The sequence below is a fragment of the Falco punctatus genome, assembly GCF_963210335.1.
Source record: "Falco punctatus genome assembly, chromosome: 6".
Taxonomy (NCBI): domain Eukaryota; kingdom Metazoa; phylum Chordata; class Aves; order Falconiformes; family Falconidae; genus Falco; species Falco punctatus.
Window position 1 is genome coordinate 90481942 of NC_137585.1, and position 19544 is coordinate 90501485.

The following is a 19544-nucleotide window of genomic DNA, read 5'->3' on the forward strand; positions in this document are numbered from 1 at the left end:
CTAATATTGCTGTCATTGCATGCGATAGCATTTCCAGCACTGGAAATATGTATGTTTCCTGTCTTTCCAGGCTACGTAGTGGCAAAGTCCAGGGAGTATTGGAAAAAACAAAATCTGCCTTAATATCCCTCAAGAGAGGTCAAAACCTTATACTGTTAACTGCCAAACTATGTGATCACATTAGTTCTTGGTAGCAGAAATGGAAAATACTTTCCAATTGGAACTGACACCAGGAAACATCTTTTAAAAATGTTTTTTATACATTGGGATAATTACCTTTAGTAATAAATTTAACAAATTTATGTGTGTGCAAGTGAAACAGAAAGAATAGGCATTTATCCCCTACTGCTTCCTTGTTTGTTGTACAAATAAGGGAATTCAGTACACAGTTGAGCAATATATCTTTTAAAGAGAGAGTACAGCAAACTGTAGTGTGATGCCCAGTCAGCTTCTGCTTTCGTATACTTAAAACTGTTGTTGATCAGCACCTATAAAAATAACTCTTGGCTTTCGGTTGTACTGCATGTTTGATCAGATCCTGGTCTCTATTCTGCTGTGACTAGCAACTGGGGGTTTCTCAGCTGGCTCAGCAGTGGGCGGTGGTTTTCCATGCCCTCCATCTCGTAGTTGGAACACGCAGTCTTCACCTAAGCTCCCTCCCGCTCATCAGACAACCTTCCAGTATGGCCTTTATAGGAACCTGCACTCAGTTTCTGGTGGCCCTGGCGGAGTACCCCCATCAGAGAAAATTTGATTTAAGCCTTTAGCCTGATTTGTGATATGACATCATTTTATGGTTTTCTGTCTTCGGGCGCAAACAATGTTAAAATTCAAGTGACTTCATTCACTGTAGGTGAAGAGTTGCAAAATGAGCGGAATTTATTAGTTTGCTCTGCAGAAGTAAGAAAATGCCTCTTTGAAGTGATTTAGGCCAAAGTGTTTCAGCAGTAGAAAAGACCAAATCTGCTTCTGACCATGCTGTGTAACATACTGGGCACGTGTGGACTCTCTGAAGTCGTCCACTGGGGTTTTTTCTCGCCTAGATATCATAGGTCAACTTAACTTCTGCTATTTTGCTTATGTATCCTATTTTAGTCCCCTTTGAGGGGTAGAAAGTATGTTGTTGAGCTGGCTGAACCAGCATTTAAATCCCACGTGTATGTAGCACTGTATGACATGTGCCATTTATTTCTTGAAGCCCAACATTGGGCGATTAGGAATTCCCCACGGGCCTTCTGGAGAGAAGGTGGCCGTGGTGACTGTGGACGACTGTGACACAGCAGTGGCTGTGCGCTTCGGGAGCCTCATTGGAAACTACACCTGCGCTGCCCAGGGGACTCAGACCGGCTCAAAGAAGTAAGGATTCCCTATATTTCTGTTTTCCACTCACTCCCTTTTTCCAGGGGAGAGTCAACAGTCTGTGATTAACTGCTAAGCAAATCAAGTTGGAAAAGCAGGTCTATTTAACGAGAAGACGTTACAAGGCTTAGTTTGGTAGATGGAATTTGTTAGAGGCTACTGCAAGTGTCAGTACACTGAGTGGAATGCACAGATTATGTGTAATGCAGATGTGTGCCCAAATTGATTGTAAAATGCAAAAAGGAAAGACTTGGAGGTCAGTGTGGATAGCCCCCAGAAAGCATCTACTCAGTATGAAAATGTAGAGAGAAGGGAAAATAAAATGTTAGACTTTATTAGTGAAGGGGATGACTGAAGAGCTTATTACTTCCATCATTTAAGTTAAAAGTCTTGTCTTAAAAGGAAATAGAAATAAAATACAGGAGAAAAGGCCATTGAAAATCATTCAGTATGAAAAAAAGAATTCCTGTGAGGAAAGACCAAGAAAGATTAGCACTTTTGAGTTTAAAGAGGAGATGGACAGCCAGGAACAGCAAGCAGGGATATAAAATAATGAGTGATAGCAGAAAGACCATTGACAAAAACACATGCTGCTCTTAAAAACCCAAGAGAAGGGAGCACCACAAAAATTAGGGCAAATTCAAACTGACCAGATGATATACCTTTCACAGAGTGGAATCATTCAGCGGAACCTCCATCCACTAAATGTCATTAAGACTAAGATCTTCAGAGGATTTTAAAAGGGTTGGCACTGTATAATATTTAAAACATTATATCAAAATATACAGCATCTCAACGTTATGCTGAAGAGCATTAGACAGCCCCTGGGTGACTAGAGTCTGAAAGAAGTGTCCTGCAGCTGCAGGTTTTTCCATAATTTTCATTTCCTTCTTCATACTGGCCACTGTTAGGGACAGGTCATTGGATTCTGTACGAGTATGACAGCTCCGAAGTTAAAAGTTACGGTGTTTCTGGAAGGTCCTTTGATTACAAGCTCTGGAATTAGCAGAGGAAAGTGCTTGGCAACACGGGTAGACTAAACAGCTCAAATGTGCACATGGAAGCAGTGAGTTAAAGAACAAAACAAAACAAACTATATGCAAGAAATGATGAGCATTTCTTTATTTCTTCAGATCTTTGGACCTAACTGGCCCTCTGCTCCTTGGCGGTGTCCCAAACTTGCCTGAAGATTTCCCGGTGCACAACAGACAGTTTATTGGCTGCATGAGGAACCTCTCTATCGACAGCAAGCCCATCGACATGGCTAGTTTCATCGCCAATAATGGCACTCTGCCAGGTATGAGTGATGTGTGTAACAGGGGTTACGATGTCAAAGGGACTGGCACTGGGAGGAACCCCACGAAGGGGCAGGGGACAGAGGGGTCTGAAACAGGCCCTGTCGTCGTGTCCCCCCCCCCCTCCCCGTTAGCACTGCTGAACACAAAGCATTTGCCCCAGGCCACATGGCAGGGGATCAAAGTGCTGCTGGGCACCATGCTGCCACCATCACTGTCACCGGCATGGCTGCATCCAGACCTTGTTTGTTTGAGCAAGGTGCAGCCCGTGCCCATGCCAGGGATGCACACAATACTCCATGGTACAGTGCACACTTACAGGATTAACCGGCACACAGAAAAGGACCGGGCATGTTTAGACCTTCTGCATTGCTATGAGTTTCACCCAGGAATTTAGTTCTAAATGAACTTTTCCTGGTTTGGTTTGTGGGGGTTTTTAAACTACCTTTTAAATGCCACTTTGCTCTGAAAGCTGGTGGGATTCATTCATGAAAAAGGCAATGTTTTTTAATGATTTTTCCATAAATAATGTTTGCAATTCTGTAAATCAAATTCTGCAATCCTCCAAATCTGAAACCTGCTTCGTAAAGCAGCCTGTTGGAGGTTCTGATTTGGTTTCCAGTCCTTGGATCCCCGATCAGGATTAGTTCTGATGTAGAAAATGTTCTCATCATCATAAAACTGTCTCTTACATGCAAGAATGGCAAGTCTCTTCCTTCCATGCTGCTGACGGTCTGTGTGAGAGCCAAATTGCAGTTCTTAGGTATGTTGCACTGATCACGGATTAAGAAAGGAGTCATAGCATACCCTTCAAATTGCTGTTTTGCCTTCGAGCCCTTTTTTAACAGTTATGTCTCTAATATTACTTAAACACAAGCTTTTATCTTATGGTAACATACATCAGGAGGCCATGAAGTGTTTTCTTTAGGATAGATGTTTTTTTTCATCATTTGGCAATGTGTTTCCATAGAGTTTAAAACAATGGTGTATAGTAGTGTTATTCCACTGTGTGACACTGCACATTGGCTGTCCCTGGTTAGTGTCTTGGTTAGATGACAGCAAGTGGCAAACAGTGGTGCTGAGTCACAGCACCAGTCGATCTGCCTGTCTCTAGCGGTGGATGCCAGGGGAAGAGCATGCAGTGATACTTGCCCAAAATTTTCGCTTAGTCTCCAGAGATTTACAACTCAGTGACTGTATCTGGTAGCCTTTGATAGATTTGTCTTTATGAATCTGACACTTGCTCAGCTCATGTAAACTTTTGCCATCCACATTGTGCTCCACTGACTTTAAGAATACTAAAAAAACCCAAAACAACAAAAAACCCTATACTGATCATGTCTTCTTTTTACATAAAACCTCAGATACAATCATTCAGAGCCTTTTTCTTGTTAAAACCGTGCAAAATAACCGTCTTCCTGAATTTCAGGCTGTGCAGCGCAGAGGAACTATTGTGAAAACAACTGGTGCCAGAATGGAGGCACATGTGTCAACAAGTGGAACACATACATCTGCGAGTGCCCCGTACGCTATGGAGGGAAAAACTGTGAGCAAGGTAGGATGCAAAGAGCTCTTCATTCGCAGACAGTTGCATGTTTCATTACCCAGCATGAACATCTCATAGCACATATGTCAAACTGTGGTTCTTAAGGAACAGGTAACAGAAGATTGCAATTAAGACTAGAAGTCACCCATTATATATTTGAAATGATTTTGGAGATCACCTATATAGTAAATGCGATAGCTGGCATACTGCCATGAGTAACAGCAGCTTTCATTGATTTACTTATATAAGCAAACTAGTTCCACAGAACTTGGCAGCATGTAGTAATTTGTGTATAGTAAAAATGCCTGATCCTAAGCCCCTTTAAATCAGTGGAAAGAATCCCGCTGACTTTATTGGGCTTTGACTCAAACCAGGATGAATGTGCAGTTTTAATCACTACTTTCTTGGCAAGAAGGCAGTCTCGGCAGAATACGAGCACTTTCAGTTTTATTGGATTTTTCTTTGATTGAACACAATGTGTGTATATGTGTAAAACCTTATTAATAAAGGATGAGAAAGGAGCAGCAGGTGTGTTTTATAGGGCGTGAAGAACTTGCAGTTAGTTTCTTCCCAAGGAAGCAAGGAGTCATCTGCTTGGAGGGGTCCCGTGGGGTCAGTGCAGCTCCAGGCTGCCTGCTGTATGGTGCCACCTCCACGTCTAGTGGGGGGTTTCTCATTTGGAGTCTTCCTGGAGGCTTCCAGAAAAGAAAACCTGTTTAAACTAGGCATGGCTTTTCTAGAAGCAGGAGGCCAAATTCTGGTCTCTGATGCAGGTGTGGTAGGTCTTCGTTTCCGTTATCCCCCTCATGACACTTAGCCCAGAATAGTTCGCAGTGTGATCAAGGATGTTGTTCTTTTGATGTATCTACCTCAAACCAGATGTTCTTGATTACTTGCAGCAGGGCGTGGACCCTGGAATAGCAGGTCTCTCGGCTGAGGTGCACACACCGCAGTGATTTGCAAATCGCTTCAGCGCAGTATGCCCCAGCCTGGGCCAGATCTAGGTGGTAGCAACTTCCTTTGCCTGAGAAGCAGCAGCCTGGGAGGAGATGACACGTTTCTGGCTTGGAAATAAGGGTCTGCAGGGTGAGAGACAGAGGAATGATGGAGGCCTCTTCTTATGTTCCACCTCACGGAGAACCCTGAGCTGCTATTACTGCCTCTAGTGATGGACCTGCTTTCTGCAGCAGCTCCTCAAATATTTTGAGCTCCCCAAGTTTGTATGAAGATCTAATTTTTTCGTGTGCCTCATGTCATGGAGAGGTTCTGGTGTTTTCTTCATGATAGGCTAGAGTCTCTGTGGTACAAACCCACACTGATACCTCCTGAAAGAGAGTGCCAGGGCCCAACTCTGTTGTCACCTATACTGGGGTAAATGGGGAGCAGTGCTATCACATGCAAAGACTGTCCTTCCCTCTCTCTTAGTTTTGAGATGGAATTTCAACATTCAATCAAATGTGTGTTTTATTCATCATTTTTATATCCCAAACTCAAGACCAAAACGTGAAGTTTGGGATTTAGAAAAGCACCTCAGAACTGCCCTGTATCCATACTTGGAAACCCATTTCAAGTTCAGTTAATACAGATGAAGACAATCAGAGCATCAGCCTCCCCCTAGCCCCAGTGGTCTCCTCTGCCTCCAGTGCTGTACACTCCTGCACGTCCCCTTTGTCATCCAGTAACCCTGTGTTCCCGCTGATGCCTCGATATGTGGAGGTTTTTTACAGTTTGAGTGTAGCAGGCTGTTCGCTGCTTTGATGGTATTTGTGGGGCAGAGTGTCCCTAAGGAAAAATTGCAAGCCAAGAAAGAAATGAATTTTTCTGAAATGTGACCAAAGATTTCAGGTGCCTGAAGTTAAAGTCAGGAGGAATCAGTGATGTACAATATTCCCGGTTTTCAGGTTGCTCATTTGCATGCACAGGTATGATCCTGACAGCATTAGCTGTTATTAGGCAGCTATATTTTAAAAGGTCTTGGTGAGAATATTTGCATTATTTTGTAGGGGTGATTGGCCGATGCATTTCTTGAATCCCTTTGGCAGTGCTGGATCTGCTTCAGGCTCACAGAAGGCAAAGACTCTGACAGGTTAAAAATCCAGCTTTTCTAATTGCCCACTCTTCAGAAACTCTGGAAACTAGTCTGCACTAGTGAGGATGGAGTGTTTTGCCTTCACCATCCTCGTAGGACGTAAGCTGTCCCATGTCCTACAGCCAAACTGCAAGTGACATCCCAGTGTTGGCCGCATGTTTCCCCAGGCCTTCTGCCTCCACAGTGAATACGCCTCATGTCTTTCTGATGGCCTTTTAAATGCATGAGTCTCTTAAAACCGCATGTAGATACACAGACAGCACTTGAAAGTGACAAACCCTGAGAAGACAATTAGTTTGCATCACTGCATCACCAATCACAGGGAGCTGCTGTGATTGGAAGCATGTGTGCTCACCTCTGTGGTGGCAGGGGTGGTCAGGTCCCATCTGGGTACATTGAATGTGGCCACCAGCCCTTCCATGGAGACTCCTGGTCCCCGGCATGGGGAAGGGCTGGGGGGAGGAGGGAGGTCAGAGGGGGCTGATGGATGGGGATTTCTATTATACTAGCAGGGGAAGGTGCACCCTGGCCCTAGGGAAGGGAGGGGAGCTGGGAGGAGGTGTGGGAAGGGAATGGTATTTGCAAGCACAGAAAGTCACCACTGGTGAGAAAAGGAAAAAGCTGGGTAATTGCCATGCCAGTCCAGTTCTCCCAGGAGCAGAGCTGAAATGCTTGCAAATAGCATTCCCAGCCTTCAGCAGGTGGGAAGCCCACAAATTTTGCATCCTGACTCTGCTCTCCAGAGGCAGGCAGGCAGACTTAAAAATCTCGGCAACAGTCTAGAAAACCACTAACAAAAAGTTGGAAGCTGAAGTCATGGTGATAGTCAGCAGGGTAGAGGAGGAAGGAAAGGGCTGACTTTTGCACAGCTGGAGCAGGAGGAAGAAATGATCCTGCTCAGCACCAATGTCCTGGTTACTTTTACATTGATGTGGTGCAGTGCAGGCTGATGAATCGTGCCCTGGCCCAGGCAGCCAGAGCTTGAGCACTGGGCTGGGGACGTTTATGTCTGGTGGCTAAGCATTTTAAATTTCTGTCTGGGTTTCGAGAGCAGGATAAGCTTCAGTTGTTCCACCATATGCCCCCACTAGCATTCGTGGAGGACTGAGTATGACTGCAAAGGGGAGATCACAGTCTGGAGCAGGAGGGAGAAGCATTGCCCTGTGGGTCTGCCTGCACTTACCCTGGGGTGGAGTGGTTGGGTAGCCACACCTTAGAGAAGGGTAAGTCAAGTTACACCTCTGGCTTCACTAGTGGTAGTCCACTAGTCACTGACATCTTATTTCTCAAAAACAGGCAGCTGAAAGGCTTGCACTTTCCTCCAACCCCTGCACTCCCCCCACCACAGCCTTTCCCTTTATAGACACCAGCAAGGCAGACAGATCAGAATTTGAGGTTTGGGTTTTTTCCTCAAAAAAATGCAACTTCACATCAACCTGGCTCCATCTTCTGCTATGATGTCATCTCTCTACCTTTTTCTAAGGACTTGTCATTTGACAGTAACACACATGCATTTGTATATACATGATCGCTCCTACTACAAGAAAATCCAGAAGAGTCAGCAGATATGGTAGCGTGGAGCAGAAGGGGAAGGAGACTGTTAAGCCCTGTCATCTCAACTGAACATGCACATGGGTTCGTGAGCACGGCAAGATACAAGGCTGGGTGCCAGGCTGTGGTGGTTGTACCCAGTCTCCAAGGCTTGCTTCCACTTGCAAAAGTTGCCGTGAACTTCACCGACATGCCTGTGAATGAGGACATCAGGCAGGGACTGCTTGCAGATCCCACTACAAGGTGCCATGCATGGTAGAGGTGCCGTGTGAGGTGCTGCAAAATAGCACAGAGCTCCCACAGCTTAATCTGTGCTTCTAAACGGTGGGATCAACTAATCCGTAGCACTGTAGCTTCTGTTACTTGAGGCAACTACTTTAAAAGTCCAAAGGGTGGCCATTCCTGTTTTCCATCAGCAAATTGCTTTCCATTGAAGGCTGTCATCAGTGTCTCCCTGTAGGAGCTGTGTTTGTGCAAGGTTAGATAGGAGGGCAGCTCTTCAGCTGTCACCTCAAGATATTTAAGGCAGGTGATTTAAGCAATTCCACACAAATTTTCTCCCTGTGAAAAGGCTGTGTAGCTGAGACAGCTGAATAGTCTGGCCCTGCAGTATTTATAATTAAATAATTTCCTGTTGCCTCCCAGCCTTTTCCTGTGTGTTTAATCTGTTAATTAGAAGCAGGTAATCAAGGATATGTTGAAAACATCTGCAGCAACTCTTGCCCTCATACTTCCTGTTCTGTCCACCCACTCATCAGCAAAACTGTATCAGCAGAGATCCTGAGCTTACCTTTCTAGGAACATCTTCTTTACTGTGAGGGTGAGAGAGCGCTGGAACAGGCTTCCCAGAGAGGCTGTGGAGACTCATTCTCTGGAGACATGCAAAACTCACCTGGATGCAATTCTGTGCAACCTGCTGTAGGAGAACCTGCTTTAGCAGGATATTGCACTACATGATCTCCAGATGTCCCTTCCAACCCTGACCGTTTTGTGATTCTGTGATCCTTCACATGTGTAACGCCGTAGCAGTGTGGAGGTTCTGCCTTTGAGTGCGGACACTGAGACAAAGTGCCTACCCCGCAACAAGGGTAGGTTGTGAATTTACGGTATTATCAGCTGCTTCATAGTAGCTCCACTAGACTGGCTCTTACTCCATAGTAGATATATGTAGATATAAAAATAGCTCAGTGGAAGAGGGACTAGCTACCTTGTGCCATCACTGCAACATAGTGTCATTTCTCCTCTTAACCTTTGGCCTGAAGGGAATCAACTGTTTCTGTCCTGTCTTTTGATTTACAGGAATGCCTTCTCCTCAGCGTTTCAGTGGTGAAAGCATTATCATTTGGAGTGACCTTGACATTACCATCTCTGTGCCATGGTACATTGGGCTGATGTTCAGAACCCGGAAAGTCAATGGCATGTTAATGCAAGCCAATGCTGGGACTGCATCCAAGATCAACATTCAGGTGAAAATGTGACTGCTTTTGGTGAGAAAAGAATTGAGAAATTCTGCCCTATCAGTGGATACGGCCACGTGAACTACGTAGCTTCATCCACCTAGCTAAATGCACATCAGTAAATACAAATGATTTCTTCAACCTTTTAGAAAGATATAGATGATTGTAAAATTCAGATTCATTGGTTTAAGATTATTTTTTTAAACAGGTAGTGTGCATTAATATAGATGCAAAAAATGTGTCTCTTGATTGTTTTGGGGTTTTTTGTCAGTAGGATAAGCTAGTGTCTGAATGTCCAAAGTTATGCAAGGAGTTATTGCAACATTATTGTCTTGCCGTCTGCCCCCTTCCACATCAAATACAAATGTGTAGCAAAAAATAGAAATTATTTTTTTCAACAGATACTGAACAACTATGTGCAATTTGAGGTGTACAGTGGCCTGAGCCAGGTTGCTAGTTTGAAGATGAGCCAGTCACGAGTCAGTGATGGGGAATGGCATCATTTATTAATAGAACTGAAGAGTGCTAAAGATGGTAAAGACATCAAATACCTCGCTGTCATGTCCTTGGACTATGGGATGTACCAGGTAAGGCAGCTCCACAACTTTGCCGTTAGGCACTACAGAAATGTTTTTAGGAGAAAATAGGATAAAAGATTGTGGACTAATACTTAAGCTGTGAACCATGTTCTGCGGTGATTTGTGCCTAATGAAGTTATATTAATTTTTTTAAGCCAAATAATGAGATTTCTTATGAACAAGTCTGTAAAAATGTTACATTCAGATGTCTAGCTCCTCACTGCTTTGATATTTTTTTTCTGTAATCTACTGTCAGCTACTGCTTGACTCCATCACTACAGAAAATAGGCTATCTGTGTCACAGAGGATGACAGTGCTTCTTACTGACTTTTCCTCAACAGAGCACTGTGCAGATTGGAAATCAACTGCCTGGACTAAAAATGAAAAGCATCATTGTGGGAGGTGTCTCTGGAGACCAAGTCTCTGTTCAGCAGGGATTTTATGGCTGTATGCAGGTATGAAATGAAAAGTTTAGCAGCAAACTTTGAACTTTTAAGAAAATACACATGTGAAAATGTGGGGGTTTCTTTTTCATCTGTCCCCAGATATTTCCATTACCTCCGTCAAAATATCTTAAGAATCAAAATATTGAAGTCAGCCCACTTTCCCAAGTACAAATCTGGTCTCACAGGGGAGCAACATTTAAAAAAAAATAATCTGATTTGGCTCATCAGGTGATGTTTCCTTAAAATGCAGACTCATGGATTAACAGAAGTAGTGAAACACATAGTGCTGTATTCTGAATGAAAACTCTAATTTAAAAGTAATTTTCTTTTGTCAACAGGGAGTAAGAATGGGAGAGACATCTACAAATACAGCTACACTCAACATGAAGCAGGCTATCAAGATCAATGTGAAGGAGGGTTGCGAAGTGGATAACCCCTGTGATTCCAACCCATGTCCCCAACACAGCTACTGCAGTGACGACTGGGACAGCTATTCCTGTGTTTGTGACCCAGGTAACTCAGTGATCGTCCCATCCACTCATCCAGGAGCTGGATCACATCTTTATGTTCTCATCAGAAGAGCAGCAGTGGCGGCAGCGGCAGCAGCCTGCTTGCAAAGTGCTCATCTTCTGATTCTTCCTTTTCCTATCAGTATTGTCTCTCAGTCTTACTGTAGCACCCTTGAAACTGCAATTGTGGACTAAGGATCATTTGTTTTAGGCAACATATCAACCAAACGGAAAGACAGTCTCTGGTCCAAAGGGTTTTTCCAGCCACCTCCCCTTTCCTTTTTTTGTCTGTTCTCTTTTTCTTTTTTACTTCTTCTTTCCCAGCCTTTTCTGCTGTTGAATTTCAGTCTCACACCCTGCATCCTAATTGAGATACTTAGAATGTTTTCTCTGTTTTGGTGCATGTAGCCAGCACATGCTGTCAGCACCCAGCACAGTCACCTCCCATACATGCAGGGAGAGAATACAAAACTATTTGTTAACACGTGCCCTGAATATAAAACTGGGAACTAAAGGCACAAGGGTACCCCAAGCATGTTAACAGACTGTTGAAAAGAACAGCCCACAATCTTTTTTGCTGAGGGAAAAAGAGAACCTTATTTCTGACAGTATCTCAGGGGGAATCTACTGGTTATTGAAGATGTGTTATTAGTGTATAAGCTTAAAATAGATGGTCTTTTGGAGACATGAAAATCATAAATTACAATGGTTGCTGTAATTTTACGACCTTGTCTCCCCAGGGTACTTTGGAAGAGACTGTGTTGATGTATGTAACTTGAACCCATGTGAGCATGTCTCCACATGCGTGCACAAACCTAGCTCATCCCATGGCTACACCTGTGAATGTGGACAAAGCTACTATGGACAGTACTGCGAGAGCAAGTAAGAGAATTTTTCTGTTCTTGGCTTCTTGGTCCTTCCAGGTAGCTCTTCTCCTAAGGCAGCAGTCCTCCCACTCCCTTTTCTGCTTCAGTTAGCTTTCCTGTTATGATTTGAGTGTTCATAGTGGATGGTATTTGCAGGCTCCCTGCCCTTTGGCACTCCTGAGCTCTCTTTCCAGAGACCAGGCAAACTTCCATATACTCAGGGGCCGCTTTTCTTCAATAGCAGTTCAGGGACTCAACCAATTGTGTGTGTTACACTGCACTGCAGCTGACCTGTACCTTGCAGTGGGCTTGGCCTGAGTTTGCTCTGTGTCTCTCCTTCAGCGGCCCCAGCCCATACACACAACAGTGCCCCCAGTTAGATGGCCTGTAGCCAGATCAAATGGCTTTGCAGTTTGGGTCCAGCCCCTGGGCTGGCAAAAAGCCATCTCTTCTGGACAGTCTGGGAGGCCTATGTCCCATTGCTGTATAGGAGAAACGTGCCGATTCCCTCGTCACTGGCTGCCTGGCCTCAGATAAGCATTCAGCAATCAGTCTTACCCCAGAGACGGCGCTTTGATTTACTGTAATATGGGCCATTCATGATGTGCAAATGAAGTGCATTTGTCTGCCCATTTAGGAATAGCTCATGTGATGTTTCCTTCCCTTTGAAAACTGCAAGCTTCTTCCTCCACCTTTTGTTGTGTGGGCCTGCAAATGTTGGCTGTGCTGTTGCCAGATTCATCTTTCATTCCTCTGGATTGGCAACACAGAGACATTGCCCCTTGTCATTATCTGCTGACATCATGTCAAGTGCAGCATTGTGGTTTTTTCTGTTATAAAGCATAGAGGTACAAACCTGGCAGTTACCATAAACAAAATTTGGCGTGGTCTTTAGAACAGACAGCAAACTTTCCTAAAATGAGGGGCTGGTGGGGGCACGACTGTTTCTACTAGGCGGTGTGGGCCCCATCGTCCTCTCCCAGAGGAAAAAGCACTTTATTTGCTTGTACAGATGTATACTCCTTATAAAGAGGAGCTGGTCTTGAAAACATTTAGGGAAGAATTCCCTCTAGGAACCCCTCTAGGGTTTTATAGCACTGATATTCTTTATTTTCTTTTATTACAGTATGTATATATGTATTTATATACATATTGATTGCTGGCTCCTGCAGTAAGATACGTTACACTCTATAAGCTTATGGAGTTGAGTGCAGATTTGGCCCAAAGCTCTTTCATCCCACTTTTTAAGGGGAAGCTTTGAAATACTTTCTTTTAATTTTATTTTCTTTTATAGGATCGACCTGCCTTGCCCTAGAGGCTGGTGGGGAAATCCCATCTGTGGCCCTTGTAATTGTGAGACTAGTAAAGGGTTTGATTCTGATTGCAATAAGACCAATGGAGAATGCCACTGCAAGGTAAGCAAAAGAAACCATTCTTAAGTCAAAATTTCTTTAGTTGAGAAAGTACCTATACCACTGATAACTACTACAAGTGAGTATCTGAGACAAAGTACACAGAGTTGTGCTTTGTATCATTCATATATATATATATATATATGCACAGTGTAGTTAATCTTTACCTGAAACGTTTTGCTGGCACCACCCTTGACAAAATCATACTGTGCAGCTCTTATCTTATTTTTCTTTGGAAAGCAAAACTAGAGGATAAAAGCCTGGCCCTGATCTCTCTGAAGTGCAGCCTGGTTTATCAGGGGAGATCAGACCAGGGTGCAGAGGAGTACCAGTGGTGTTTTGTGCATCACAAGTGAGTAATAGCCATGAAACAGTTCGGGCCAGCTGGGTGAAGCTCTCCCCTGTGCAAAGGCCAGCAAAAGGCCTAGCAGCTGGAGAGAGATAAATAATATGAGAGGCTAAGTGCTTTTTCCTCAGTGCCGGCTCTGCTGAGTTTAAGAATTTGCTGTGGACAGGCAGGGACAGACAGGGGACATGGGAGGGGAGGCACCTCCCTCCTGAAGGTTTTACAAAGAACTTCTCACAGTAGGTTTTACAACAGGCTTGAATGACATCAGAGGAGCTGGGCCTGTGCAGACCGGCAGCAGTGAATCTGGCCCTGTGCTCCTTTCCGAAATCCCAGCAGGACACACAGCAACTGTTGCATTAAATCGAGTCAGTGGGGTGCCAGCACCATGCTCTTGTGTAATCATGTAACGCCTCAGATCAAAAGCATTTACAGATGCGATTTGAATACATGATCATTGGTTCCTCTCCACCCTGTACGTGAAACACAAATGGATGGTGCAAGAAGTTTCCTTACTGGCTTGTTCACGCCATACAAGAGTGGAAATGCAAAGCAGAGAAACTGCAAATCCTCCAAGAATGCGTTTGCTGGGCACTGACAGCAAGTACTTGAGGAGTAACATGGGCCCTCTGCTCCCGCTGTAAATGGTGGTCCAAACCTCAGGTCTCTGTGGCACAGGGCAGCCCAGCCGTCCCCCCAGCACTCAGCTCTGCCTCTCTGCGTTGCCTGGGCTAACACAGCACACTTCCCATAGCTATTACATTTTCTGTTAGTATCATTATTATCCCGTGCTTTGCAAAATTAGCCCTTTTATGATGCACGTGCTGCTAGAGCATCATTTCAGAAACTCAAGCAACTTGGAATATAAATCAAGTACCTCGTGTCTCATCGGTTTTGTTTTTCTAGGCAAATTACTACAGGCCCCAGAGCAGTGACACCTGCTACCCCTGTGACTGCTTCCCATCCGGCTCCCACACACGCGCCTGTGACATGGAGACAGGACAGTGTCCTTGCAAACCTGGCGTCATAGGGCGGCAGTGCAACCGCTGCGACAACCCGTTTGCTGAAGTTACCACGAAGGGCTGTGAAGGTACCTCCTGTCCAGCAAGTGCTGCTGATCAGCCGGGCTGTAGTTGCAGGATCAGAGCTGATAGCAGTGGGCAGATGGGGGTTGCACAGCAGTGGGCATGCAGTGGCATCCTGGGGCACATGTCAGCCCAGTGGGGTGGCTCTAGCAGGAGTAATGGGAGCTGGATCAGCCTAAATATGCACCCCTCCTCCTAAGTCTGTGCTAGTGTGACGCGAGGGGGCCAGGGAAGAAGAAAGAAGGCTGATATTTCTTTAATTGTCATCAAATGGAGATTAGCAAGCTTGGAGGGGGGACAGCAAAAATCCCAATTTTGCTTGAAACCTGAGTTCAGGTGCCAGTGCGGCATAGTATTGCTGTGCTGAAGAGGTTGGCGAGATCCCCCACAACTTCTGCCCACAGAGGCTGTGCCTTGCACCCAGTGCCCTCGGCCTCGTCTTGCCCATCCTGCCTTTCCTCCTACCCACCCGCCTTCCTTCTGTGATCAGCGCAAAGCTGCTGCAGCAGCCACCTCACCACAGTGTGTGGGTGAAATGAAGGAGAAATGTTTTACCACAGCAAAGGAGCAGGCGGAGATAAGCAGAGCCAAAACCCGGAGCCCCATAATCATCATGAGCTTTCCTCTGCCTGTACCTGTCTGCCCAAACTGCTGGATAAGGAGCAGCTGATGGGTTACAGCTTGGAATGCACTGCAGAGGACAGGTATCCTGACAGGGCTTGGGAATTACAGGAAAGTCCTTTAAGCAGGTTGCAATATCTCCTTTGTGATTTTTATCTTGTCGTAAAAATTGCATAATTTCTTTTTCTGCTTTCAGTAATTTATAATGGCTGTCCCAAAGCTTTCGAGGCTGGTATTTGGTGGCCACAGACCAAGTTTGGCCAGCCAGCCGCTGTGCCATGCCCTAAGGGATCAGTGGGTAAGTTTCCTGGGTAAAACATTAACTACTTTATCTACCTGCCTGTTTTAGGGGGGGGGGGGGGGGGGGGGGGGGAAGAGCAAAAGATTGTGTACATAGGGAATTACATTAATTCTTTGGGTCTAGAGATTACAGTATAGCTCATGCATATCGCAGCAGAACAGTTTAGCTAGGTGAAACTAAAGAACTGTTAAAATATATTTGGAGGAGTAGCAATAAATAAATACAAAAGTGCACCAGATAAACACATATAAAGAACAGATTTGTATTGTCAAAAAAGCACAGCCCAGTTTTCTGTTTTCTGTTTAATCAGGCAATTCTTGTACATGTAACACTTAGTTTCTAATGACTTGTACTTGTTCTTTAGCGGTACAGCTCCTCTGAGCAAAGATAAAACGAGGAAGATCATTAACATGATGATTGTTTTACTAGTGTTGCAGGCTAATAAAGCTAAGCATTACAACAGACCTAGTGTTTTTTACCCAACACCTTTTCTTTAACCCGTAAGTCAGATGGCTGAAAAATGTATTGTTTTGTACAGCAAGCAAATGATAACCTGCTTTCATGCATGTCCCTGAAAACATTTATCAGATTTTTGAAAACAGAGTTCACAGAGTCTTTTTCAAAGGCTGTTCTATGGGAAATGAAACGTCTGTCTCATTTCTGGCCTAGCAACTCTGCTGTGAGGCTACTCTAATGCCTGAGGAAAATGATTCACGAAGATTAGTAGTCTTCAACATTTCTCAGACAGGGATCCGCAGTTTGGAAAGTGAAATATGTGCGTAGCTCTAAGAAACTTGAAAATGTAGGCAATCTGAAAGTCTAGGATATTTGAAATCTATGAAGATTTACCCAGCGTAATTCAGAACATTATTTACCATTAACACTTTGTTTCCTTCAGGAAATGCAGTTCGCCATTGCAACATTGAGAAGGGCTGGCTGCCTCCTGAGCTTTTCAACTGCACCACCAGCACTTTTGTGGATCTAAAAATCATGGTAAGCTCTGTTTTCTCGAGTTTGCCTTTATTTTGTAAATTATCATCAGTTCAGTTTGATATCCCTGCACTCCATTTTTTGACTGAGTCCTCGAACCTCCTCATTTCCCATCAGGACCCTTGTGCATTTCTGGCTCTGTTACATTTTCCATCGAGTTGTCCTGTTCTTTCTCAAGACAAACACCATTTTGATTGAACAACTCCTTTGTGCCAGAAATCCCTAAATGATGGTTGTCTTTCTAAGTAGAATGAAAAAAATAAAGATATATCATCGGGTTTTTTCTTCCTCCTTGTCTCTGACTCAGAATGAGAAGTTGCACCACAATGAGACCAAGTTGGATGGAGACAAAACCATACGGATTGTGAGAGCACTGCAGAATGCCACCAAATACACACACAGCTTGTATGGCAATGATGTGAGGACAGCTTACCAGATGATGATCCGGGTCCTTCAATATGAGAGTCAGCAGCAAGGGTTTGATTTGGCAGCTACAAGGGATGTGGAATTCAATGAGGTAAGAGAGATACTATATACTATGCTGAGCCTTTACAGTTCCCCTTAAAAGTTTTATGGGAATGGATAATTAAATTTTTCTTTGACCATGGTGGACCAAATATCATGTAATTCCTTTATCTGTTTCACTAATGAGTCAGTCTTCTCAATTTAGAATGGAAATTGGTTACGCATGTGTGTATCCACACATAAGTGTGTGTAATACAAATATCACAGAAAGTGCTGTTATAAATACCATCATAAGAACAGCCAAAAGCAAAATTCCCCAAATGAAAAAAACAACCAAGCTGATGTGTTTTTCCCAGATAAAACAGCTTTGTGTACCATACTCGGTTTTGTTGGAAAACCTGCCTAATGTGATCATTTTCATTTAAATGTGCAGTGAACTAACTCTTGAGCCAGTTACTGACTGAAGGTTTCTTATAATTCAGTTTGGAGACACTTGAGTCATCTTTATTAAAGAGTTGGTGCATTGAAAGCCATTCCATACCATATTGATATAAGTGATGCAGGCACATAAGAAAATGTGTGCCAGAGGGCTTCTGCTAGTCAGAGCATCCATGAAAGACCTAGTTATTACCAAAAACCTGACCGGGTCTAGAGAACGAACTGTAGCACCCTCCTTGTCTGTGGGAAACATGTTGTGGTGGAAGAATGTGAGATGTGGAGAAAGTTGAGAGTTTTCTGTGTCTGAAAATATAAAGGTTGAATGAGCCATGAGCTCATAGAGTTCTCCTCATTGCCATGTGTGCTGCAGGGTACCGCTGTCCATGCTTGCCAATACTATATCCAAGATCCAGACCATGACACAGCACAGAGTCTAAGCTAAAACATCCTTCTGTACCTCTGCTAGCAGAGCCCAGGGCTCAGGCACCAGCATTAGGGATGCTGGACCGACCCTCCTTGGGCCAAGACTGGCCGCTGTGCTGGCCAAAGGTGGTCTGGCTCCCTTTGAAGGTGTGCTACACCCAGTTCACTGCTCACAGTACTCCAAGAGGACCAGCCAGGTCAGGCAGACTTTGGGGTAAACCTGAAGACCCTGTGCAAGGCCAAGCTCCACCAGGAGAGGATGTACCTGGGGAGGTGGGAGCAGGAGGAAATTTGGATGAGAAAATTCCTAAGTGTCTTGTGCTTTTCAGTCAACAGAAAGCAGCAGAGAACTTTTGAAACATTTAACATTTTAAATAGACCAGATTTTAAGACATTCAGTTTTTCCTTTCCTAAGGAGAGACTGCTGACAAACTGTGTCTCACTTGAAACTTCAAACTCCTGCAGGCTGTGGAGTGAATGAATTTCCCCATTAAGATCTTGAGAAGGAACTTCATTTTTAGCATGTTTTTTTTTAAGTAGAAACAAGAACAATAAGGAAAAAATGGTTTGGAAACCTCTGCTTTCATTTATTATTCTCTGCACTTGGCACTGAAACTCATACAGACGATTTTTTTTTTAGAACTCCCTAAATGTTTTTGAATAGGTCAGGACTTTGAAAACTTATCAGTAAAGCTTATGAGAAAAAAGGAGGTAACATCCGGGGGTGAGGGAGCACAAGGGAAGAAGGAAGTATTTTTCTTTTTATAGTCTCAGGTAGAGCCTGAAAAACAGATAATAAAAAAACATAAATAACATTCACCAACACTGAGGAGGTCTGGTACCAAGTACAGCATGTGTCCTGCATTCCTGGGGAACCATGTAGTGCTTGCTTCTCACCCAATATAAAGGTAGTCATGCTGGCAGCCTCTTATCTCAGATACACACTTGCAGCCTCAGAAAATACTTAGAGAATATAGCATCTTCCACATGTGCTTCTAAATGAAGCCTAAGTATTTACCTTGGCTATTTTAGAGCTTGAGGTGATTAATTCCAATCATCATTAATGCAGATTTTACTTTGGTTAGGAATTAGGTTTTGACACAACAATGTAGTTAGTTCATATGTACACCAAGATTAAAAACTTCATAGCACTGTTCCCATTTAAGCCATTGAACACTCTCTATTGGGGTCGTCTTCGACTCACCCTGAGGGTCCCTTTGCATATTCTTGTAAGATGGGGCAGAAGGGGCAGGTCGAGAGCTAGAACTTCCTTTTTAACAGCATTTGTAAGCAACATAAAAATGCGGGGAGAACAACATGATTTAAGTTTTCTTACGTATTTTCAAGTTTGTATGTGCAAGTTAATATTCAGTCTTGTCATTTTTCACCGTGTAAGTTGCCCTAGTTATCCAGGAATCAACGAAGTAAAAAATAAAATCAAGGTAAAAGAGAAAGTGCTATTACTATCTATGGCTTTCTTTTGATTTTTAACATATCACATTACTTTGATTTCTCTGGAGGAGTTCTTCAGTGTACATACCAAGGGCTCTGCTTTTCTTGTCTCTCATCTCTCCAAGACAAAGAAAACATGATTAGGTTTTCCTTCTGCATTTTCTTGCTAGGTTTCCTGTCATAAAGGGGAAAGAAAGTAGGCAGTTCTCTTACAGACTCCAATTTTGGCTTACTTTGCTCATAAAAAGTTTGGAGGGGTTTGCTTTATGTAACAAAAAACCTCAGGGTGAGTAACTGGTGCGCATATTTTCATAC

General features: G+C 43.8%; 1 protein-coding gene across 5 annotated transcripts in view; it reads left to right on the forward strand.

The window, feature by feature from the left end:
* Positions 1-19544, forward strand: part of CELSR1 (cadherin EGF LAG seven-pass G-type receptor 1) — a 295961-nt gene that overhangs the window by 231807 nt on the left and 44610 nt on the right. For all 5 annotated transcript variants that reach the window (XM_080394090.1, XM_080394092.1, XM_080394094.1 and 2 more), the window contains 13 exons: positions 1199-1356; positions 2493-2656; positions 4084-4209; positions 9140-9306; positions 9699-9884; positions 10217-10330; positions 10660-10834; positions 11571-11712; positions 12991-13111; positions 14361-14544; positions 15357-15458; positions 16360-16454; positions 16759-16968. In XM_080394090.1, coding sequence (XP_080250216.1) covers positions 1199-1356; positions 2493-2656; positions 4084-4209; positions 9140-9306; positions 9699-9884; positions 10217-10330; positions 10660-10834; positions 11571-11712; positions 12991-13111; positions 14361-14544; positions 15357-15458; positions 16360-16454; positions 16759-16968 — 1944 coding nt within the window. The remainder of the gene's footprint in view (positions 1-1198; positions 1357-2492; positions 2657-4083; positions 4210-9139; positions 9307-9698; positions 9885-10216; positions 10331-10659; positions 10835-11570; positions 11713-12990; positions 13112-14360; positions 14545-15356; positions 15459-16359; positions 16455-16758; positions 16969-19544) is intronic.